At 44.5% G+C, this 23,889-nt stretch overlaps 1 protein-coding gene across 3 annotated transcripts in view; it reads right to left on the bottom strand.

Annotated features, from left to right (window-relative positions):
* Nucleotides 1–10,052: 10,052 nt before the first annotated feature.
* The window catches only part of LOC105489322 (annexin A2), a 57,693-nt gene continuing 43,856 nt past the window's right edge, over nt 10,053–23,889 (bottom strand). For all 3 annotated transcript variants that reach the window (XM_011754071.2, XM_011754064.2, XM_011754095.3), the window contains exons 5-13: nt 23,044–23,157; nt 19,326–19,416; nt 18,114–18,193; nt 16,355–16,414; nt 14,590–14,683; nt 13,920–14,015; nt 13,388–13,446; nt 11,478–11,600; nt 10,053–10,400 (exon numbers count right to left, since the gene is read on the bottom strand). In XM_011754071.2, coding sequence (XP_011752373.1) covers nt 10,341–10,400; nt 11,478–11,600; nt 13,388–13,446; nt 13,920–14,015; nt 14,590–14,683; nt 16,355–16,414; nt 18,114–18,193; nt 19,326–19,416; nt 23,044–23,157 — 777 coding nt within the window. In that variant the 3' untranslated portion in view covers nt 10,053–10,340. The remainder of the gene's footprint in view (nt 10,401–11,477; nt 11,601–13,387; nt 13,447–13,919; nt 14,016–14,589; nt 14,684–16,354; nt 16,415–18,113; nt 18,194–19,325; nt 19,417–23,043; nt 23,158–23,889) is intronic.

The raw sequence follows: 23,889 nt of genomic DNA, 5'->3' as shown, positions 1-23,889 counted from the left end.
TTCAAATAGAAAAACTCAGAATGTACAAAATTCCACACTGAGTCCTTCATCGTGGATGAGAGAATAAAACATTCCTACTCTTAACCCATCAAGTTCCAACATCAGCTCCAGAAAAATATTCAAACCATTATTTACTCCAAGTCCAAACAATACCTTTCAATGAACAGAAAATCCTTCTAGTGGAAGAGATTTGGGAGTTTCTTCTCAATCTGCTCAATCCGACTCCTGGGCTGTCCCTACAACTGGGGTCTTTAGAGCCTGGCTCTAAGTTTGCCCCGAGGCCAGCCATTGGAGAAGGCACTTCTCTTCCCTTCTTTCCATCCTTGCCCTTGTGTCTTTTTTTTTTTTTTTTCTTTGAGACAGAGCCTCTCTTTGTCACCCAGGCTGCAGTGCAGTGGCATGATCTCAGCTCACTGCAATCTCCACCTCCCAGGTTCAAGGGATTCTCATGCCTCAGCCTCCTAAGTAGCTGGAATTACCAGCACCTGCCACCATGCCCAGCTGATTTTTCTATTTTTAGTAGAGACGTGTTTCACCATGTTGGCAGGCTGATCTCGAACTTTTGACCTCAAGTGATCCACTGGCCTAGGCCTCCCAAAGTGCTGGGATTACAGGCATGAGCCACCATGCCTAGCCTCTTGTACCTCTTTCACTCTGCCTTTTTTTTTTTTTTTTTTTTTTTTTTTTTAAGACAGAGTCTTGCTCTGTCACCCAGGCTGGAGTGCAGGCACCATCTTGGCCCACTGCAACCTCCGCCTCCCAGGTTCAAGCGATTCTCTTGCCTCAGCCTCCCGAGTAACTGGGACTACAGGTGTGCCACCATGCCCAGCTAATTTTTGTATTCTTTTAGTAAAGACAGGGTTTCACTGTGTTGGCCAGGCTGGTCTCAAACTCCTGACCTCGTGATCCACCTGCCTCAGCCTCCCAAAGTGCTGGGGTTAGAGGTGTGAGCCACTGTGCCCGGCCTCACTCTGTCTTTCCTATGGCTCCTTCACTCCTCCTCCCTCTTCCCAAATCCCCTCTGTATCTCTCTCTCTTCTGATACAGATGGACCAGGCATTCCCTGTTTCATCTCTGCTCCAGATTCAGGTTCTGAGGAGAAAATGAAGTGGACTCAATGACAATCAAACTCTATCCCCTGAGAAGATTAATTTCCACTAGCAAACCTTCTTCTTACATGTTGTTGGGCTAAGAGGGTATGTGTGCCCATCTGTGCCTCGAGGCCAGATTCCAGGAAAAGAGGTAAGCAGAGGTACAAGAAGGAGGGAGAAAAACCCATCACTGTACATGGCACATCCTAAAAATATTTCATACATAAAATTGAGGCATAATACCTGCTCAAATATGATTAAAATTTCCCACTAGCAAAACTGCTGGATTATATAATAAATGTAAAATGGATCATTATTCTGTGATGTCCCCAGAAGTGACTGACAGGGACTTACTCACAGAAACAAGTGTGAGAAGAACTGCCCGGACCTGCTGGGTGAACATGTCCACGTGGAGGAGAAACTATACAGCCCAGACTTCCTGACCTTCCTAGAATGTTCTAACATTGTGGGGCCAAAACTCCCCCGAATATAGTTGGCTCAATGTTTCCTACAGTTTTTGCTACCATTATTTAATTACAGAATCATAGTCACATGGTTCCCGGAAGTGCACCTTTATCCTCTCCCTCAAGGAACTGGCCTGTGTTAGGTAACCAAATTAACTGATTTTCAGGAACAAGAGGCATTGGACATCATGAATATTATTTCTCACCCATCATCAGACTACATACAGCTATCAGCTTGATAAGGTCTAAAATTGATGGAAACATTAAAAAAAAAAAAAAACCTGCCTCACTGCCAAGAAAATAAATGATGTTGCTGTATAGGGAACTCATTAACACCTCCCCTCGCATCACCTAAGGTTGAAACACTGTACGATTCCCTGAGGGCTCGCAGAGTCAGGTCTTGCGGTTCACTGACAGAGAGAAAGGCCTCAGGAGGCACATCCAAGGCCATTAAACAAGAGAGCGAGGCAAGAGAACCAAGGAGGTCGAATCCCCAAATGGAAACAGGCCCAAGAAGGAGACAAGCCACACGGCGTCCCTGGAACGATTGTCCAGTGTCCTGCTGGATTCTCCCAAGGCCAAGCAGCGCATGGTGGGAAGACTCCTTCCTAGGTCCACGGGGCCGTCTCTAATCATACACTACAATATGACATGTATTATAGATCTGGTAATATATTACATGTATTTATTTGATTTAGTAAATGCTTCCTTTATACTAAGAATTATACCAGTGACATTACATGTATTGCCTCATTTAATCCTCACAACAACCCTATAAGGTAGATACTATTATTCCCAGGGGGGCAGAGCCATAGAGAACACTAAGCAGGGAGACCCTAGGGAAAAGATTCAGCTTAAGGGGACTCCCAGGCTTCCACTGGGGTTCAAGGGTAACAGCCTTTGTTGCAGGTGAGCCCAAGCCAGAGACAATCATCCTGACTGTCCTATGGCCTCTCACTGGGGACTTACGGCCCCACAGCTGGTCCCAGACACCTTCGACCCAGCAGGCTAACCACTGAGCACCTTTAACCCTGTAGACTTTATTTGATGGACATAGGGATTGATTTATTAATCTATGAGGGGGAGCCCCTCAAAACTTCTAGTATTGAACCCAGAATTGCATCGTAAAATACGTCAAAAATACATTAATGACCCACCTTATCTGGCTCTTCCAGTTAAACGCTTACTTATATTCAGCCTCCAGTTATGTTGCACACTTTCTCATACCCTGTTCAACAGTCCCCACTCCACATTCCCTTCTTTAAGAGCCATATTCTCTGTTGAAGAAATGATAAATGAATATAAAATCAGGTATGCTAAAGGATTGATGGATCACCCCTTCCAATTAATTTTTTTTTTTCCTGAAGACAAATCTTAATGCCAAGACCAATGTCAAGGGGGGGAGTCTCTGGCAGAGAAATGGATGGATGGGGGAGGGAAGGACAACGTTGTTATCTGGTCTTTGGACTTAAGTAGCACATTCTTTATGCCAAACGAACAACTTGTGTCATCATCTCTGAATTCATCAGTGGTAGGCAGGTTATTTACAGTAAGGTGAGGCAGGCAAGGGGCCGCAGCAAATGTTCTAAGTAGGAGCAAAGAGTCACCAGCGATGATGGAAAGACAGCAGAGGTCCTTGGATACAGTGGTGGGATAGTCCAAGCACCAGGGCAGGGCCTGCCCTTTAAGAAATTGCTGTCCTTATTGTGCAAACACTCCTCCAGGAGGGAACTGAGCGGAGCGGGACAGGGAATCGCAGGAGGGGTTCTGGGGCATGGGGAGAAGGGTAATGCAAGAACAGGGCTTCCGAGTAGCTGGGAGATGAGGTCAGCTCCCGGAGCACAGCAGTCTTAGCCCCCACATGGCCGGGGTTATCAGAGGGGGAGAAAGCATGAGCCCCAGGCACAGCTCACTCCTTCCCAGAGTGGTAAGGAGGCCAACAGAGTCTCGGGAGCAGCAGGAGGCACAGCTGAGTCAACATTCCATGCCCAGGCCGGGATGAAATGAGGGAGGACCAGGACTGAATTTCTATGTGGAGATTTGGAGGCCTTGGCCAAAGGAAGAAATAAATGACACACGGGCTAAGAAGAAGGCTAACATACCTTACCTTACTCTGTATCTATCACTATGAGAAGTCACATGTCAATTACATGGAAACCTCATATTACAACAGAACTAGCTGCCCTCACCCCCGCCACGCTGATGCACATCTGTAGTCCCAGCAACCCAGGAGGCTGAGTGGGGAGGATCATTTGGGGCCAGGAGTTTGAGGCTAGAGTGCAGTGTGATGATGCCTGTGAATAGCCACTGCACTCCCTCCTGGGCAACACAGCAAGACTGTGTCTCTAAGGAAGAAAAATAGAAGTGGCAATTATGTCACTAAGGGGTTGAAAAGTGTTGATTCTATTACCTCTTTCTTTGCTTCATCTATGCTCTGAAATCATTTGCTGTGATTTCTTTGTTTTCACAGCAGCTCAAAACACAGTATCTGGGTGCAAACTTCATTTTCCTTTCCTCGTTTCATGAATCTGATGGGAACCTGTGTTCCCTACTGACAACATAAAATTTCACTAAGGCTTTTCAAAGCACAAAGTTAGCTCTAAATTATGGGGCCCTAAGGTGTCTGAAATACTTCCTATGATTTGTCTGGGAAAGATATTGTAGATCATCAAAAGTCAAAAAGAAAACAAAGTCAGGGACTACACTTAAAAAGATTCCCGTCCAGCTTCCCATTGTTGGAGGTGGGCTGTTCTGGTAATCGGAGAAGAAATGGTATCAAATCAGACTGAGATTAGAAAATAGGCTTTGACATTGAGCAGGACCTCATTCCCCATTCCCATGCTCAGTTATGAAGACTTTTCCAGGGATACCCAATACTGTTGTGGTCAGTTTTTGATCTCCTGCAAACACTCGACTTCCCAATCAGCGGTCAAACACTCCAGGTGATATGTAGGGGCAGGGCACCATTTCCCATCACCTGGGAACCTCCTCGCTCCATCTCTGTAAACACCATTTTCCCATCACCTGGGAACCTCCTCGCTCCATCTCTGTAAACACCATTTCCCATCACCTGGGAACCTCCTCTCTCCATCTCTGTAAACCCAGCTCTTCCAGGGAGAGGTTATTTGCTTTTCCCTTTCACCCCAGAGCCCACTCCTTTGAGATAATCCAGGTATACATCCTGGATTGAACTAGACATTGAAAAACCAAAAGCCACCTTAACGCTCCCGTGGGGCGAGGAAGGCCTCACTGTGGCTGCCTAAAACCCAACTCCTCTTTGAGAAGGGGGAGGAAAAACTGCTTCTTGCTCTTTCTCATGAGCTTTCTGTCAAGGAAACAAGAGCTGATTCTCAAATGGGTCATCCTGCCAATTATATTAACAGCAATCCGTTCCAACTGGGGTTTCAGGTGATTTCCGTTTTCTTCTTCACACTTTCCTGTATTTTCCAACTTTCTGCAATGATTATATAATCCTCTCCCAAGAAAACCATACCAAAAACAACAACAACAACAACAACAAAATCCAGCTTTATGGATTGCCTCCTTGCGCCTGTAATCCCAGCACTTTGGGAGGCCGAGGTGGATCGCTTGAACTCTGGAGTTCGACACCAGTCTGGGCAACACGGCAAAACTCCATCTCTATCAAAAAATACAAAAATTATCTAGGTGTGGTGGTATGCACCTGTAGTCTCAGCTACTCAGGGGACTGAGGCAGTAGGATAGCTTGAGCCTAGGAGGTCAAGGCTGCAGTGAGCCACGTCCATACCACTGCACTCCACCCTGGGTGACAAAGCAAGGATTCGTCAAAAAAAAAAAAAAAAAAAAGAACAAAAAAATGGATTGCCGCCCCTAGAAACCTTCCAGGTGCTTCTCTTGGATGCAATCAGCTACTCTTGACCCCCAAGTGCCTGTGGTTGTCCCAATTACAGCCCTTGTTATTCTGCTTGGCTGGCTTTGCCTTGTTCCTACTCTCTCTTATCTCCTTATCCCTAGTGCTTTGTTCAGGGACCAGCACATAGGAGGTATGTCTATTGAATAAATGAAGTCAGTGAATGAATACATGGATGACTGAGGACCAGTATTACCTGCAGAACTCTAGATTTTAACAAACCTTCATAGTCATGTATCAGCCCATGTCTATTCAGACAAAGCCAATTCATGGAGACAAGATGGTTCTCCAAAGCCCAAGACTCCATGGTAAAATTTGAAATCTGGCAATCTCAGAGTAACAAAGACTTGTTTCAAACATTTCTCTGTTCCTAATCCAAACTCCTTGCTATTTCTTGGATTAATTAATCTTTACACATTTACTTGAAAGCACAATTACCTTGGGCTACATATTAGTTCATTCTCACACCTACTGTAAAAATACTACCCGAGACTGGGTAATTTATAAAGAAAAGAGGTTTAATTGACTCACTGTTCTACATGGGTGGGCAGGCCTCAGGAAACTACAGTCATGGCAGAATGTGAAGGGGAAGCATGAACCCTCTTCACATGGCGGTAGGAGAGAGACGTGCAAGCCGGGGAAATGCCAGACAGTTGTAAAACCATCAGATCTCATGAAAACTCACTATCACAAGAACAGCATGAGAGAAACCCACCCCTGTGATCCAATCACCTCCCTCCCTCCACACGTGGGGATTACAATTCGAGATGAGATCTGGCTAAGGACACAGAGCCAAACCGTATCAGGCTATAATAGATTATAGCTGAGAAAGTTCCAATTTGTCCTCACCTACGGTTTAAAAACATCAGCCACCCCCGCAGCCAGGTTCCACTGGTACTACATGTTTTTTCTGGTTTGTTTCTTATTGGTAGAGACCTGATGGTTCAACTACAAGTCAGCAAGGGGGAGAGGGGTGTGTTGGAGGAGGGCCATGATCATCCCTAAATATTTAGCTCATTTCCTTCACTGATTTTAGGGGCACAGGAAAGCCCTCTTGTATCCCAACCATTCATTTCCTAACTCTTCTCATTCCTGTAATAGGAGGACAAAACTTCCATTCCAAGAAAGAAGATAGAGTGGGTCCTGTAGACTCATCCCAGGGAAAAGGACATGGGCTAACAGCCATACCAAGAAGTAACTGGGAGATGCCCTTCCCGGAGCAGTAAGGCGGCCAACAGATTCCTGGGAGCAGCAGGAGGCGCAGCTGTCCTACAGAACCTGTAAGGAGACCAGAAAGACTTAAGTCTACCTTTGACGCCCTCCCAGTTTTGTCCAGAGCTTGCCTGGCTTTTGCACTGAATGCAGGCTATTTAAAGCTGGAATTGTTGAGTTTGGATTTCTATCAGGGGTTTCTATCTGGTTCCCTCTCCTCTAACATTCTACTGCGAGGAACAAGACCGAGAGGCCCGATTAGGGACACAGAGCTGGGAACAGCACAAATGCAAAAGACGACTGGCAAGGGGGGAAAGGGTGGTTTTGTTTCGGGAAACCTGCTGACGTAGGGAATGCTGTTTTTCTGCAGAAATGCTGCCTTCAGTGGACAAAATTCAGCCACAATCAAGCTAATTGAATGCACAAATGTAATATTTTTCCAGGGCACCTCCAATTTAATGCTTGATGAAATTGTGTCTTTCGCATATATTTACAAAACCTTTTCTTCATCCAGAAATGTCTGTTAAAATTGCTTGTAGATGCTGAGATAGCAAATCACTCTTCTAATGTAATGAGATAAGTCATCTCTATAAACTTTGCTTGCTCAAATGTACTCACATAAACGAAATCAGGCTACAAGCTTTTTTCAATAAATAGAATGAACAACTAGAACTTGATGGCTATAGCATGTTCTGCCTCATTGCTAAGGGATGTTTAAAATTGCTCGCACTCTCTCCTCTCTCTCACAGCCGAGTTTTCATTTTGGTAGTTGATGGAAAAAGGAGGTCAAATAAACTGATGTGGATAAGAAGCCAAAGCCGTTTGTCAAAACACAGAAAGAGGACTGGAGACGGGAGTCATTTAAAGACTAAAAACTGATTTAAAAGATTTCTGTCCTCAAATCATTTGTCTTGCTAAATGTAGCCATTTTGTGAGCCTGGTTTTCCCTGCCTTAGCTATCTTTACTAATAGTTTATACCATGGGAACTTCACATACTGGGGAAGATTCGTACATACAGCCATTTGTGCATAGCCCAGTAAAACTGGTCTGAAAATCAAGAGTCCATGGAAAAGTCAAGATCTTTCTGGGTTCACTCAATTGTTTCTAAATAAGATTTGCCTTCTTTTTAATCTGAAAGACAACTCTGTAGCAAAAGGCCGAATAGATCATCTCACACACACCTAGGTCACAATATAGGGCTGTCGAGTATGGCTGCACAGGTTGTGCACTGCACAACACCAAGGGAGATACCATTCACATAGACTAGAACAGGATGAGTGTTCTCTGGGGTTGTGCAACATGATGGCCCTGCCCAGCCCCACCAAGGCAGGGAGAAAAAAATCATGTTCTCAATCACAGTGTTATAGTGCAATAAGTTTTCATAGCTACATTGCATCAATTACCTTTTATTCCTCAAAGAATAAAATCAAAGTTCTTGTTACCAACTCACAGCCTGCCAGGTACCCTTTTCCTTCTCTTTGCAAAGTAAAATTTCTGGGGAGAATAGTCAAACCTCCAGATGGTTCTCTTTATTCAAGAAACAGTTTGAACAGCTTGACTGAGGAGGACAGGCTGAAATCCAGAAGAAAATGGGACCAAATTCCAAGTGCCCTGGTTGTGAGTTTTGAAAACACTGGACTGCCATTGCTTTGTATAGAGGAAAGACAGTAGACAGTGTTTGAAACAGTTCTCCAAGCACCTTTCCTATGTTGGCCTGCCCTTTGGGCTTTCCCACATACCTGCTGGCCACACCAGTGGCCAGACTGTCCTGGGCACAGTGGGAGCATAAGTTTCCCCACATTCACCCCATGGCCTTGTCTTCTCCACACCACTGCTTCCTTTGCAGCCTGAAACACACGTATGATTGAGAGGTAACAATGCCTAAATGTTTACTGATCTGAAACATCGCTCCTGACAGCCTCTGTCCAGCCCTATCAATTCTGAGTTCAATATAATTTAGGGTTAATGAGAAAGGTCCTGCTTCTTAGGCAGTTCCTTCAACTCTGCCCCAAGCACACAGAGCAGTATATTTTGAGATTTGAGGCATCCATTCTAATACGTATAGGCAGGACACATTTGATAAAATACCTGATTTTTGCATAATCTGCCTTTTAAGGACTATCCCAGGGGCTTTACAGGTACGTTATGGGCCACTAGTGACCCAAGAGCCACGCTCCATCCAAATTTCCATCTAAAGTGTGCCGAAGGGCCAAAATAGCAAGCCAGTCAGCTCACGGCTGTATTTGGTTTGGTCAATGCCATGTTGTTGCAACTATTGTTTGAATTGAATTTGAATGCCTCAAGCAAGGCAGGCATTCCCCATTTTCCCCAGACTCCCTACTTCTGCCCAACCTGCCCATTTCATACATTCATTTCCATTACCTACCTAGTCCCTGCAGATGACTGAGTGGGCCTTGCATCAGCCAGGTGCCAAAAATGAGTAGTTGACACATCCTCCACTGAGGAGAAGGGTTAGGGGGACTCATCAACTTCCCCTCACTCGCAGCCCTACACCCTGCTTAGGGGAAGCACTTGTATAAAAAGGAATCTGCAGAACCCAGGACTGGCAGCCTGGGGACAGTACCTTCACATTTATGAACACAGATAGATATATACACATATATACATGCATATGCAGTCTATCCATGAAAATATACTGGAAACCAGGCGACTCCAGGGAAGGCCACTGGCTGGTGCGGGGGAGACATAACTTTCACCGAACAGAAAAATGTCTCTGAACTTTTTGACATGTGTACCATTTTATGAGTGACCTGTCATTCATTCCCAGACCCCTAAAAACCTGCCTGGAGTGCTTTCTCCCCGCTGTAAAACCTCACCTTAGATTTTAGGGTGCAGCTCATATGGTTCCTTTTCTGTCATCTTTCTCAATCCTCCCAGTCAAAAGAAATCCCCTCTCTGTGCTCCCTGTCGGCTTGTGTCGGATCTCCTTTGCCTGCCCCACCCTGCCCCACTGCTCTCCCCAGTTTGTGGCTGCCCGTGATGCTTGTTTTCACCTAATTAACCTGTAAAAAGATAAGCAGATGAGGTGTCCCCTCTGGGATCCTTTTTCTCCCCCATAGGTCCTCTCATGCCCTGGGCACATACTGCTGCCCAACAGATCTTTCTATCATAATGGAAATGTTCCCTACCTGTGCTGTCCAGATATACTAGCTGCTGACCACATGTGAACCCTGAGCATTCGAAATGTGGGTTGTGTGACTCAGCAACTGAATTTTTTATTTCATTTAAATGTAACTTAAAATAGTGACACCCGGATAGGGGCAACCATGTTGTATAGCTCAGTCCTAGAGCTTTCTTCCTCGAGGGACAGCCTCACCAGCTGAACACCAAGCACGTTTAATTTTCCAACAATGAAAGCAGGGCCACAAAGCACATGTTTCTAAAGTACAAATTCAGTTTATTCATCTGTTTATGACACAGTACACAGGAGGCAAAGTGTTTCACATCATAGACTTCACTTCCAGCTCCTTGGAATGTTCATTTCTTTGGCTTACAGGAGAGACTAGACAGGAAGGCCAGGCAATGCTTAGGCAACTAAAATGAGGTTGGGGGCAATGCTAATGTCACCCTCACAGGGACTGTTAGTCGCAAGCTGGTTTTCTAGACCTGTTAGCTGGAAGCATGGCGAGCACCATTTCTGGATGCTCAGGCTGTGTCGGGCTTCAGTCGTCTCCACCACACAGGTACAGCAGCGCTTTCTGGTAGTCGCCCTTAGTGTCTTGCTACAAATGGCCCAGGAGAAAAAAGAAATGCGGTATCAGAAAAAAGCCCAGACTCCTCAGTAACACAGAAATAGCCTCGATGCCCAACGAAGCCTCTCCCACGACAAAGAGAAGACTTTTCAGGAGACCTGCCCTGACACAAAGGCCTGGAAGGCCACACCCAAACCACTGCCAGGGAAGCCTCTGGGAGTGTGGTCGGAGGAGGTGCTGGGGAAGACATTCAAGTCTCCTTAGGACTGTGGGGTGGAGGGAGTGCAAGGTACTGAGGCTTGACCTGGGTTAGTGACCAGGGCTGTTCTTACTGCAGCAAGGTCCTACAAACACCCCAACTTTCCTCTCTCGTCCTCACCTTTCCACAGAGAACAGGGTACTTCCCTAGCTCACTCTGCTATTTCCTGCATTATTAAGGTCAAGTGGAAAGAAGCTGATGAAGTGAGGAACAATTCCTAAGAGTCTAACTGGTCCTTTGACTTTAAACATGTGCCCTAATAAACCTGGCTATAAAAAATCCAGCTCTAACTTCATCCTTGGTAACCATGGACATGGCTTTGGACATCTGAGGAACTTTTAGAAAGCAGAATTGCCATGGCTGTCTGAAATCCACACAGTGGTACCACTGTGAATGCGATCACTTCCTTACACGCAAATGCGACATCACACCAAAACAGACAGAGGCTAAATTGATTGAGAGATGGGAGTTCTGAGTAACTGAAAGTTGTCAGGCCCATCCCAGAGGATTTTTCAAGGAATAAATGCATAATAAAAGTAAAATGTAATTGATCTTCCAAGTCTCTTCGGGATGTCAGCAAGCCTTGCAGGACCATCGTCATGAACACCCATGATCATTGTAGAGTAACAGATGTGAAAAATATAAAACATCTGCCTGATTCTACAAAGTCCAGGACAAATGACAAATGCGCTTTCAAAATAAATCCCTGATAGTTGATGACTAGTATCTCTTCCCCAGAGAGTTAGAAAACAGAAAATCACCACCGTGTCATCATTCTGCCAGGCCACCTGCCGGGGCCCGGGGGGCTCTGGCCGGCAGGGCAGGCTGACGCCGCACCTCAGACTTACCTGGATGTAATAGTACAGGGACTTGCCGTACTTTCTCTTGAATTCAGACCTAATTTTCAACATGTCCACTTCACTGCGGGAGACCATGATTCTGATGAGGACCTTATCTCGAGTCCCCTTGCCCTGAAAATCAAGTTCATATTCCAAGTTACATTCGCTGAGAATGTTATCATTAAAGAAACAGTCGACAGCCTGAGCATTCTTGATCTGAAAATCTGAAATCTAAAATGCTCCAAACTCTAAAATTTTTTCAGTGCCGACATGATGCCACAATGAAAAATTCCACATATAGACACTTAACACAAACTGTTTCATGCATAAAATTATCAAAAGCATTGTATAAAATTACCTTTAGGCTATGCATGTAAGGTCTATATAAAACATAAATGAATCTCAAGTTAAGACTTGGGTCCCATCCCTAAAATATTTCATTATATATATGCAAATATTCCAAAATCAAAAATAAATCTGAAATCCAAAATATTCCTGGCCAAGCATTTTGGCTAAGGGATATTAGGGCACAGTGTACACTGCCTGGGTGATAAGTACACCAAAATCTCAAAAAGCACCACTGAAGAACTTATTCATGTAACTGAATACCACTTGTTCCCCAAAAACCTATGTAAGAAAGACAGAGAGAGAGAGAAAGAAAGAAAAAGAGAAAGAAGGGAGGAAAGAAGGGAGGAAGGGAGGGACGAAGGAAGGAAGGAAGGAAGGAAGGAAGGAAGGAAGGAAGGAAGGGAGGGAGGGAGGGAGGGAGGGAGGGGAAGGCAGGGAGGGAGGGAGGAAGGAATCAGAGGGAGTGGGGGAAGGCAGGGAGGAAGGAAGGAAGAAGAGGGAGGGAGGGAGGGAGGGAGGAAGGAGAGGAGAGGAGTGGAGAGGGAAAGGCAGAGAGGAAGGGAGGAAGGAATGGAGGAAAAAAGAAAGAAAAAAAAGACAAGAAAAGAAAGAGCATCTGGGAATTCCAAACACACCAGGCTGTAGTCAGTACAGACTCCCACTCTATGCCATCATTCAATAAATATATACTGAGCACCTACTACCACAAGGCTTAGTTCAAGCAGTGTGAGTCTCCATATGTAACAAGAGGTTCCTGACTCCTGCAGGCTTAGAGGGGACATGCCAACACATTTCTATCATCGCTCTGTGCCATTCTGATATGTGCAATAAAGACCACTGAGTTTACTTCCAGAGCATCAGACCAAAGGCACCAAGGGGTGCTATTTGATACGGAACTCAAAGACAGATGGCAGAGGCCGCGCAGACAAGGGAGATGTACCAGAAGGAAAATGCCAAAGCCTAGAAGCCAGAAAACACATGGCACATTTGAGGTGTGGAAAATGGGGTGGGTCTATGGGAAGAGGTGGTTTGTTTAGGGGAGAGTTGTGGGGCTGTGTTTGGGGTCTGATAGACCCAGGTTCAAATCTTGCTGTGTAACTTCAAGCAGGCTGAGGTATTCTGAGCTCCGTCTCCGCATTTATAAAGAAGATAATCATATTAGCCTCAGAGGTGGTTTTGCAATGATTTAAGGTAAGGTGGTAGCACATGTCTACTGTATAGTGGGTGCTTAATAATCGCTCCCTTCCTCGCTTGTCTTGACTCTGGGGGTAGCAGGAAGAAATCACTGAGAAACCTGAGTAGGGATCAGACATGACTACCATGTTGCATTTTCTCTCCCATGGCGCTTTACTTTCTGCCTGTACACCAACACATGTTCAAGCAGCTGAGAGAGAGAAGACGGATTTGTGGTGCTCTCACCTGTCAAATACAACCACAGCTGACTAGTGTGTTCCTGCATCCAGACAGTGGGGTCCCCTTCCTCCATCCATGAGTCAAGGAGACTCAATCTGGGGCCCAAAAGAGGAAAAGCTGAGTGTGGAAACACAGCTCTCTCAGCCAGCTGCCCTTACCTTCATGGAGTCATACAGCCGGTCAGCAAAATACAGGGGTTTGTTCTGAATGCACTGCACTGTGGAGAGAAGAAAGGGAGTCAGGGCTGCAGCTGCTCTGGTCTCTCTTCTACCAGTGAGAGAGGATGCCCTGACCCTGGGCCACAAACCAGAAGGGACCTGATGCAATGGAAACCGGCTGCAAAATGGAACAGGCTAAGGGAAATGTAGAAATCCTCTACAATACTAAGTTCCACCACAGTTTTAAACCAGGGGACTCTGAGACCTGCAGAACCCAAGTGCATATGTGAGTTTCCACAACATACCCCTCCCTCTCTTCTGTTTTCTTACTCCTCCCTGGCAACAATCTGTTACCAATTTAGGCCTTTCTTCAGTTTTATATTCTTAAATCTATACAATTAAGACTGTAAAACTATCCAAAGCATGCATAGAAGCCACACCTCCCAAACACACTTGGATTAAGAGGATGGCCATCTGTCACTTCTGCTCTGGTAGATGATGTCTACCAGGAATGGGGGCCACATTCACTTACCCAGGTTCAGGAAAGCATTTTCCAGGTCTCCTTTAACCTCTTTCTTGATGCTCTCCAACATGTCGTAAGGGCTGTAGCTCTTGTACCTATCAAATACTGAGGAAAAACAACAAAGAATTATCACATCAGAGCCACTAGTCAAAGCTGTCAGTGATCACCCACCCAGTTTTATGCACCATGATTTTTTAAAGGATGATCATAGCATCCTAGGATCTTAGAGGTTGCCATGGTGACCAGAGCCAACATTGGTCAACTTTGTCCTGGAGCAGCCATACCATGCACCTGTCCTGAATGGCACTGCCCAGGCCACATATTTGGACCATCTCCATCTCCCCTGAGTGGAACTTATTCCATCCGAAAACCACGGGAAACAGTACAGAGCATGCAGCAAAGTCCACTACTTCAACAAATAATGGCGAGATAAAAGGATCATCAAACAAGAAGGAGCTACAGAATAAAGCACCAAATGCAGAAACTATTTGCAAGAGCAAAGAATCCAGAATGGAAGAGAAAGGTGAATGTACTTGGTGAGGGAAAAATGGGTGAGCCTATGAGAGTGCCAAGTGGAGAGAGCACCTCATTCTGGCAGACTCCATCCCAACATGGACATCCACCCGGCCGCCCCAGCCAGAGCCCCAAGGCACTGAGACCCCCTCAGCACAGTGCCCACCTTTCTGGAGGTGGGGCACGCTCCGCTCAGTCATGATGCTGATCCACTTGGGAACATCAGTTCCTTTCCTCTTCACTCCAGCGTCATAGAGATCCTACGAATACAACCAACCAGGAAAAGTTAACTATACAATCCAGTGTAAGGTCATTAAAAATGTCATGCAAAAAAAAAAGCTATACATTCAAAATGCCAAACGAGGAAGAATGATTATACTGCAGACATGGGCAGAGACCTACTATTTAGGTAAAAAGTCTTAATCACAAGCAGTCTTCCTTAGGCACAGATGGATACCACATGAGACTGCAGATAGTTCGTGAGGTCTGTGCTGTGCAATCTCCTTCCGTGAATGAGAAAGGAGGGACCAAGAGCTTGTATTCATATAAAGAAGGTCAAGTAAATGTTCATGAACACATCTGGCCCTCCTCCCTTTGGGCACATTTAGGGGAAGATAAGCTAGCAGATGTTTACTGGATGGCTACTGTCCAGGCTCCCATTCTCAAGCTTTTCAGAGACTCAGGGAGTGATGGAGCTGGAAAAGGAACCCATCTCATCTTATTTTCAGTTTCTGGAAAATTTAGGGGCTACAAGTAGCCGTAACAATGGCAGGAAGGGCAAGAGGAAGAAAGACTTATGCAAGGGTAGATATTCATTCCATGATCTTCCACCATCTGGGAATTGCAAAACCCAAGTCCTATTACTTTATTTAAAACCCTTCTCTCCTACCTGCTAGAAGTGCTGTGTGGAATATATTGAACTGTAAAACTAATGTGAATTTAAATTAATTTTTTTCTGCAGCTTTTATGACTTACTTTGAGATAACTGTTGACCCTCTAAGTAAGGAATATAGTTCATAGCAGTCTGAATAAGCTTAACAAATAGTTCTCAGAGATTATGGAACTAGAACTGGCAAAAGTCTTACTCAGCCAGAAAAGGATAGGTCTCTGCTGGCCTCCCTTTCTCCCCACCAACAACGGAGCAGTAAGCCATCCTGTTCCTGGCTGTGTCTTCTCCACCTTCTTCTGCTTCCCACCTGCCTGCCTGATTGGTGTGCACAGCCACATTACACTCTGCAGAAACTGGCGCTTGCACGCAAACAAAGCCTGAATGAGCATATGTGAGTCACAATTGACTCCATCAGTAATGCCAGCATTATAAAAGAATATCTTCTAATAAACAATGCTCTCAGACTACGGTGGGTTTAAAATACGGCCAGAAATTCTTTGACATTCCTCCCTTCCAAAGGAGGAGCCTAATCCCCTCCCACTAAGTGTGGGCTAGACTCAGTGACTCACTTTTAATGAAAAGAGTATGACAGCGGTGCAAGGTGGGACTCCTGAGATTAGGTCATGAAAGATGCTGTGGCTTCCTCTTTGTGAACTGCTTGCTCTGGGGAAATCCGGCTGCCAAGTTGTGAGGACACTCAAACAACCCGGTGGAGAGGTTTCTGTGGAGCGATTCTAAGGTCTCCCACCAATGGTCATGTGAGTGCACCATCCTGGAAGCAGATTCCCTCGACCCAGTCAAGCCCTCAGGTAACTGCAGCTCTGCAGCATTTCGTCTGCAACCTCAGAAGAGACCCTGAGCCAGAACCACTGGGCTAAGCCACTCCTCAATTCCTGACACACAGAAACTGAGAAATAATACATGTTTGTTGTTTTAAGCCACAGAGTTTGGGAGCCATTTGTTACAGAGAGTTAAATTACTATATAGACTGTCCAGAGACTTACCAGAAAACAAAAACTCAAACCAAAAGCTCAGTACTTACCCGGGCATCTTGGTCAATCAGTTCATAGTCAATGACAGAGCCATCCTCTGCTCTTCTACCCTATAGAAAAAAAAAAAAAAAAAGAACTTCAAATCCATTTGTTTTTGTATTCTAAAACGGAAAATGTTTTCTCCCCAGTCCATGTAAGCCATTACTTCATTTAGTAAGTTAAGTATCCACGTAAGATTTTTCTTACTTTGAAACCTAGACATGGCCGGGCATGGTGGCTCATTCCTGTAATCCTAGCATTTTGGGAGGCCAAGGCGGGCGGATCATGAGGTCAGGAGATCGAGACCATCTTGGTTAGCACAGTGTAACCCCGTCTCTACTAAATTAGCCGGGCATGGTGGCACATGCCTGTAGTTCCAGCTACTCAGGAGGCTGAGGCAGGAGAATCGCTTGAACCAGGGAGGTGGGGGTTGCAGTGATCCAAGATCGTGCCACTGCACTCCAGCCCTGGTGACAGAGTGAGACTCTGTCTCAAAAAATAAAAAAGAAAAAGAAACCTAGACCAACCAAGGAGTGGTAAAATCCTTGAGCAAGGAAGTGGGGGCTGTGCCTTGCCATCGACAACCCCCTCCTTCGTACCCGGTCCTGGCCTACACACCTTATAGACATCCCTGTCCCCATCCCCCACAAAAAGCTGATGAGATTTAGTTCTTTCCCACAGAGAGCTAGCGATGCAGATGGAGGAATATGTGGACACAAATGTAAAGTGGCCCAGGAACCTACAGCACTAGGAAGACACAAAATGCAGGAGGAGGAAGAACTGTCACAGAGCAGAGTCAGCAAAGAGGGTGAACAATGGGCCCGGGCTTAAGCTGAAACTTCAAGGGTCAATCAGAGGCAGCTAGCCAAGCGGAGAAGGAGAGCCAGCCGGTACACCAGGGATGGCATAGCACACTCCCAGGTAAGTAAGGAGCTGCCCTGTCAGAGCAGAGCTGAGCAGGAGAGAATCTGAGAAAAGAAGATGCAGGGAGGGTTGAGAGGACCTTTCACAGCAGTTAGGAGTTTAAATCTGATGCAGCAGAAATGGGGTTTGAACAGGGGAGTAAAACGGTGAAAGTGTATTTCACAGAGATCCGTGGATGGCGGTACACGGGGCAGGTGGTAGCAAAGAGAGGAGAGCCAGGGAGAATGGCTTAGGAGCTGTTGCAGTAATGGAGATGTGAGTGGCCAGATGCACTATCTGTCATTTGTCATCAGGGTTCCCAGGGTCTCTCATCCCTCCCCTGGCACATAAGCATTAAGCTGCACACTGGCCAGAACTAGGGATTCACAGGGGAAGTGCCCCTTCCTCCATGTTAATGTGTTAATATTAGCGATCAGCTCCACAAAGACACCTCCACTCCAGACAAAGGACTATATGGGCAAATTCCTCCATGAGAAGTGAACGCAGGAAAAAGAAACCAGAAGGTCACTTCCCACTGGGTCCTGCATGACCACAGATAGAGGCAAAGTGACCTTCCCTAAGTCACGCGGCCAAGGCTCTGGCACATAAATCCAGGCCAGGACTTGAGAGCTGCCCATCCCTCCTCTGGCTCCCAAAGTTCACTTGTCCATGAGGTTTTGCAGGATAAGAAATCCTATTATACAGAATTGACAACTCTGCAGTGACAGTGCAAACCCACTATCGAAAATGCAGCTGAATTTCTGATGCAGGCACAGGGCACTTAGTTAATTCACTCCAAGTATAAAATGAGGTATGTGACATGACTTGGGAGGAAGCAAGGGCAAAGAAAGAAACCGGGAAACCAACCTTTGCCAGGGCAACCATCAGCTTGCGGAAGTCACCAGATGTGTCCGAAATAATGTCCTTCTCCAAATCAGTCTTGTACACTTGGAGGAAAATACATCTGGTTTTATGCTTTCTGCCTCTGTAGCCAACCACCCACCCCAATCTCCCCATTTCCCACTAAGACTCTGAAAAAAAGAACAGCTATGTCAGCTGGACATACCCTTTCTCCTTAACCCCAAACAGAGGAAGGATTCACTAGAATGATTTTCACCCTCATGAAATCAGAGCCAGAGTTATTATCCATGACAGGGGGCAGCAGGGCTAGATCAAATCAGGGATCCTCAACTTTGATCCTCAACCTCTTATATAGTTTAAATACTGGCTCCCAGCCCTCCTGACTCTGAACACTCGTTTTGAACATCAAAAAAATAGGAGGTCTACACACACACACGCACACACACAATTGTGCTTTACTGTCCACTGAGAAAATGCACAATGGCAAAAACTACTAAGAATTAAACAATGCTTTTGAATGAAATTATATTTCAATATTCAAAACAGCATCTATATTGAAATACAGTAGCTAGAGAAGACCTGTAATCTTCCTAATATTAAAAAAAGATAAATGTGTGAGGTGATGGATACCCCAATTATCCTGACTTGGTAATTCCATATTATATATGTGTACCAAAATATCCCATGTACCCCCAAAATATGTACAATTATGATATATCAACTTTAAAAAGTAAAAGAAAAGAGAAATGCAGTAGCAATGTAAAGTTGCATTGTTTATTCCACTCATAGCCTTCTATATTGCTTAGTGTGCACAGGTCCACATGGGTCTCTTGCTGTAATTCTTCAATTATCCACAGTCCAGAGTTGGCAACCTCTTGAGCAGAGACTGACAGCACCCAGTAAATGGAATCCATATATAATACTTGCTACTTCTCCTCATCAGATTTTTAAAAATAAATTTAGTTTTCTCTTCTTTCCCTCCTGTCTACCCTTCTTCTAACACAGAAGTTCTAGTGGAATGTAATAATCAAACTGCAGGCAATGAGGAGGTGAAGGAGAGCAACCTGGACCACAGCCAACCTCACCTGCATGGTCAAGGTGGCAGGCGCTTCTGTACATCAATAATCCAGGCATCTTAGCCCGAACACTAACCCCAGTGGCCATGATACAGTCACATAAATTGGGCTGAGGATGAATCACAGAAATCAAGCTACTCACTTTCCTTGTAGACTCTGTTAATTTCCTGCAGCTCCTGGTTGGTTCTGGAGCAGATGATCTCAATGAGAGAGTCCTCGTCGGTTCCCAGCCCCTGTGAACCAGGAAACACGAACATCAGCAGGGAAAGGCTTCCCCACCGTTAGCCTACTTCTCTGATCTCCATCAAGTAAATCGCAAACATGGGTTGGGTCTGTTAGCATCCTGCTTTCTACATTCCTACTGAAGAATCCATACTCTATCCTTTAGCACAAAGTAATGTTATTTTCTATTCCTTTAAAAAATGCTTCACCACAGCACAAGATGGTGGAATTGGCATGTTTGAGTTCAACTGTTAATATGTTTTGTTTTTTAAAGTAGTGAATAGGGGCCAAGCGCCGTGGCTCACGCCTGTAATCCCAACACGTTGGGAGGCCGAGGCGGGTGGATCACAAGGTTGGGAGATCAAGACCATCCTGGCTAACATGGTGAAACCCCATCTCTACTAAAAATACAAAAAATTAGCCGGGCGTGGTGGCAGGTGACTATAGTCCCAGCTACTCTGGGAGGCTGAGGCAGGAGAATGGCATGAACCCAGGAGGTGGAGCTTGCAGTGAGCCGAGACTGCACCACTGCACTCTAGCAATAGAATATGCCAAATGTTAAAAGTGGTAATTGCCGTTTGCTGTGGGTATATAAAGTAACTTTTTCTTACTATTATTGTTTCTACAATAACCACCCACTATTTTAACGGACGAGAATTTTCTTCGTTAAACAATTCTTCTTGCTAATTTAAAATAAAGGAATACAGAAAGTTTATGTTCTCACGTGCAGCCAGCATTGTTAGAGTAAGTCTTTTTATCAGGCAAAGGTATCGTTAAGAAAAGAAAAATTTTTTAGCTTCACCTCTTTGAAATGTAAAATTGGGTTAATGTTAAAAATTTCATTCTTGTCCTTCCATTTTTGCTTGATAATTATGCACTCTTCGGGCATTTTAGGGAAGCAAAAAGAAATAATGAAGTGCCAAATAAACCTAGACACCAACACTTTATTAAGGAGTAAGAATTTGATGGGTGATGTATTCAAATTTAATATATACACTTTTGAGCATGTCAGATAGCTTGAAAGGACTCTGAAACATGTATTTCAAAGCTGGCTTCATGATCAAAGTCAAGATTTAATAATCAGGATTCTTTAATACTTGTCTTTCCGAATACGGAAATACCACTTTGAACTAAGTAGAATTACAACTGTTTAAAATGTAAATCAATTATAAGGTGTTAATACAATAAGAAACTTACTTATCCACATGAAAAGTGTGTCAGCTATTAATTAAACTTATTAGAGGTTATATGTCCCTGAAAAAGTAGTTTGTATAATACAAGTTAAGCCTCAGGTTAATGGTTAATTTTGAATTTTATTCTTCATCTAATCTTTGAGCCAATGGCTCTCCTTTCTGAGTTTTTAATCATGATTTGTAGAGGTTCCAGCAAAGCCAAAAATTCTCCCCTTGTTAGCAAAAAGTCCATACAGCATTCTACACAAATGTTATTAAATGACTACCGAGCATCTTTGAATATTTTGAGGAGCAGTTGTTCAATCTCAAGGATGATAGAAATATGGTCTAAAAATAACACACATTGGGAAAAATGCTATATCCTGACATCGTAGAATTGCAAGACAGGCAGAATAATATAAGATGTGTTTCCTTCCATCACTGATATACCAGTGGTAATATCTGATAATTCCAATAGTGTTTTTATGTCTACATTCAAAGGTGACCTTGGCAATTTCCAAAATCCGGCCCAAACTCTCCACAGACTGTCCACAATTCCTATCACAAGGGCAAATTCTACTGTAACATATGGCAGATACTGCCACCGGTACTGCCAGAAGTCAAAACAGATCTTTTTTTAAAGCACAGTTCAGTTAATGTCACTTCAAGCTTTATGGATTTTGGAAGGGTACTCAACTGTGATAGCTAATGGAAGAGCTGGCACAGGGTCAAAGCTTCAGCAGTTAAAGCACCTTCCATTGGGCCCAATTACATAGATTACAACAGTGACTGACAGCTCAAAAAGGTCTGTTTCAAGTCACTAATACCTAGTAATAGATACCAGCAAAGCCACACGAATCACAACTAAATAGATTCTTGACGAAAATAAGACAAACTGATCTGAAGTGTTGATGGCCAGAAGAAACCTAGGAGAGGCTGACTCATCCCTGCCTCCAAACGTCCACAGACTCGGTTTTCAGGAGTGCTATTTTTATCAACCAGGATCATGAAATGTTGTTGACATTTTATCATTCTTAATGATGTCTTTTCTGCAGTACAGCCTACTTAGGAAACTCAGACAAGTCCGCTCAAATAAACTGAGCACAGCTTGGGCTACGCTGAAGAACTGAAGGAAGAAAGAGACTTAACAACAAATCTCACAGCAGCCCTGAGCTATCAAGTTCGGGGCTCTGGAGATGCCCAGTGTCCAAAGCAGCTTCACTCTTGTGTTCTCTGGGGAAAGGATGACAACTGAACTGTGACATTAGCTCTGGTGACAGGCTTACAGCTCAGACTGTTCATAATTCAGGAACAGCGGCATCAGAGAAAACACACTCAGACTCAGAATTTAAAAATCAGACATATGGCTTCCCCCCTACAGCGCAGACTTTACCCATGTATATCAGCAGAGGGCAGTGTCGGACTGTTCAAATGCTGCAGACCCACACTAGGAAAAGGGTCCAAATGTGTTGCAGTAACATACATTTATGTGTGTACATCCATTGCATTTATATAAAACTTGATGTTGGCCAGGCACGGTGGCTCATGCCTGTAATCCCAGCACTTTGGGAGGCCAAGGTGGGCAGATCACCTGAGGTCGGGAGTTCGAGACCAGCCTGACCAACATGGAGAAATCCTGTCTCTACTAAAAATACAAAATTAGCCGGGAGTAGTTGCACATGCCGGTAATCCCAGCTACTCGGGATGCTGAGGCAAGAGAATCACTTGAACCCGGGAAGCAGAGGTTGCACTGAGCGGAGATCGCGCCATTACACTCCAGCCTGGGCAACAAGAGCGAAACTCCGTCTCAAAAAACAAAACAAAACAAAAAACTTGATGTTTTAGGTATGCACAAAGTTCAGGAGGTTTCCAATCTAGAATTTTTACTTAATTTAACCAAAAATTCCAGGTTCAAAAGAACTTTACAAAAGAAAAACATAAAAGATAACGTGACACTTCACAGAGGTACGACTCAGGTACGATTCATCAACTGAAATTACCCCTCATGTGCACTATGATGTTCTGATTCTGCCCGAATTTGAAACAAATGGTACTGACAGAATATGGGAGGAAGAAACACCCACGAAAGGATGGGCAGAATTTGCAAGCTTCACTTAACAAAAGATGAGGTTTTTTTTCTTGCCTTCATATCACAACGTATCTTTTTAAAGAAGGAAGTGTAATCAAGGAAGTAGTTTGCCCAAATGGTATTCCAATTGCCCAGGTGCTGAGTAGTAGCAGCTGGTAACTGACTTCTCAGCATCATAAAATGTCTTTACAGTCTTAAAACAAGTAATTGAAATATTTTTGGTACAAATCCTGAGACGTATAACTTCAGTTCATTTTTAAAAAATGGTTCCAAATGAGAATTCAAGAAAACTGAAAATCACCAAATTACACTCAGAAAGCTGTAATTCACAAAATTAATAGCAGATTTGACAGAGATGACATCTCACGCGCATTTACCTTCATGGAAGCTTTTAGCTCAGAAGCGTCATACTGAGCAGGTGTCTTCAATAGGCCCAAAATCACCGTCTCCAGGTGGCCAGATAAGGCTGACTTCAGTGCTGATGCAAGTTCCTTCAAGAAAACAGGCAATCATGAGGAAAATATTTATTTTACTTTAAAACTGGTGAGTAAAACAAAAGTAAAAGGGATCTTTTTGTGAAGCAGGTTATGAGTCTTTGACTACTCCAGAGTCTTGGGTCAAACGCCCTCAACTGCATTCCCTTCAACAGACCCACATCTCAGAAACATAAACATCGGGCTTTGCTTTAACGAAATTCCTTAAAATCCAAGTTAATTTTGCCTTCTTCCCCAGTCAATAAAAGGAAACTGGAGTCGTATGTGATTCCTCAGAAAGCTGTGAGAGTGCAGGCACTTTGCAACATGCTTGAAAGCGGTAACACCCTGTGGAAGGCAGGACACTTTCCGAGATCAAGGTCCCTGCTAAGGAGGAGGTGTTCAAGCAGACAGCCTCCTGGGAAGCAGATCTTGTGGCCTGCTGATATACTGTAAAAGACATGGGGGCAGCCAGTCCAGCAGCAGCTCCTCAAAGTCTCCAGAAGGAACCAGAGGCCCCAGCACAGTTGGAAGTGAGGTCATGAAACTTTCCTATGCAAAACACTGTATCTAATACTGAGAAAATAGCTCTTTGTCCACACCAACCTGGGACCGTGTTTAACGGAAGTGATAGGAAACTAACACCTCCGAATTGGCCCCCTTGAATTCGCTGCTGCATATAATTTCTTAAGGGTTCCACTGTCACCATGAACACAGAAATTTAAGTCAGAGGTCTGGTCAGCACCCATG

This window comes from Macaca nemestrina, chromosome 7, assembly GCF_043159975.1.
Source record: "Macaca nemestrina isolate mMacNem1 chromosome 7, mMacNem.hap1, whole genome shotgun sequence".
NCBI lineage: Eukaryota > Metazoa > Chordata > Mammalia > Primates > Cercopithecidae > Macaca > Macaca nemestrina.
This window is presented reverse-complemented; position numbering and strand designations above follow the sequence as displayed.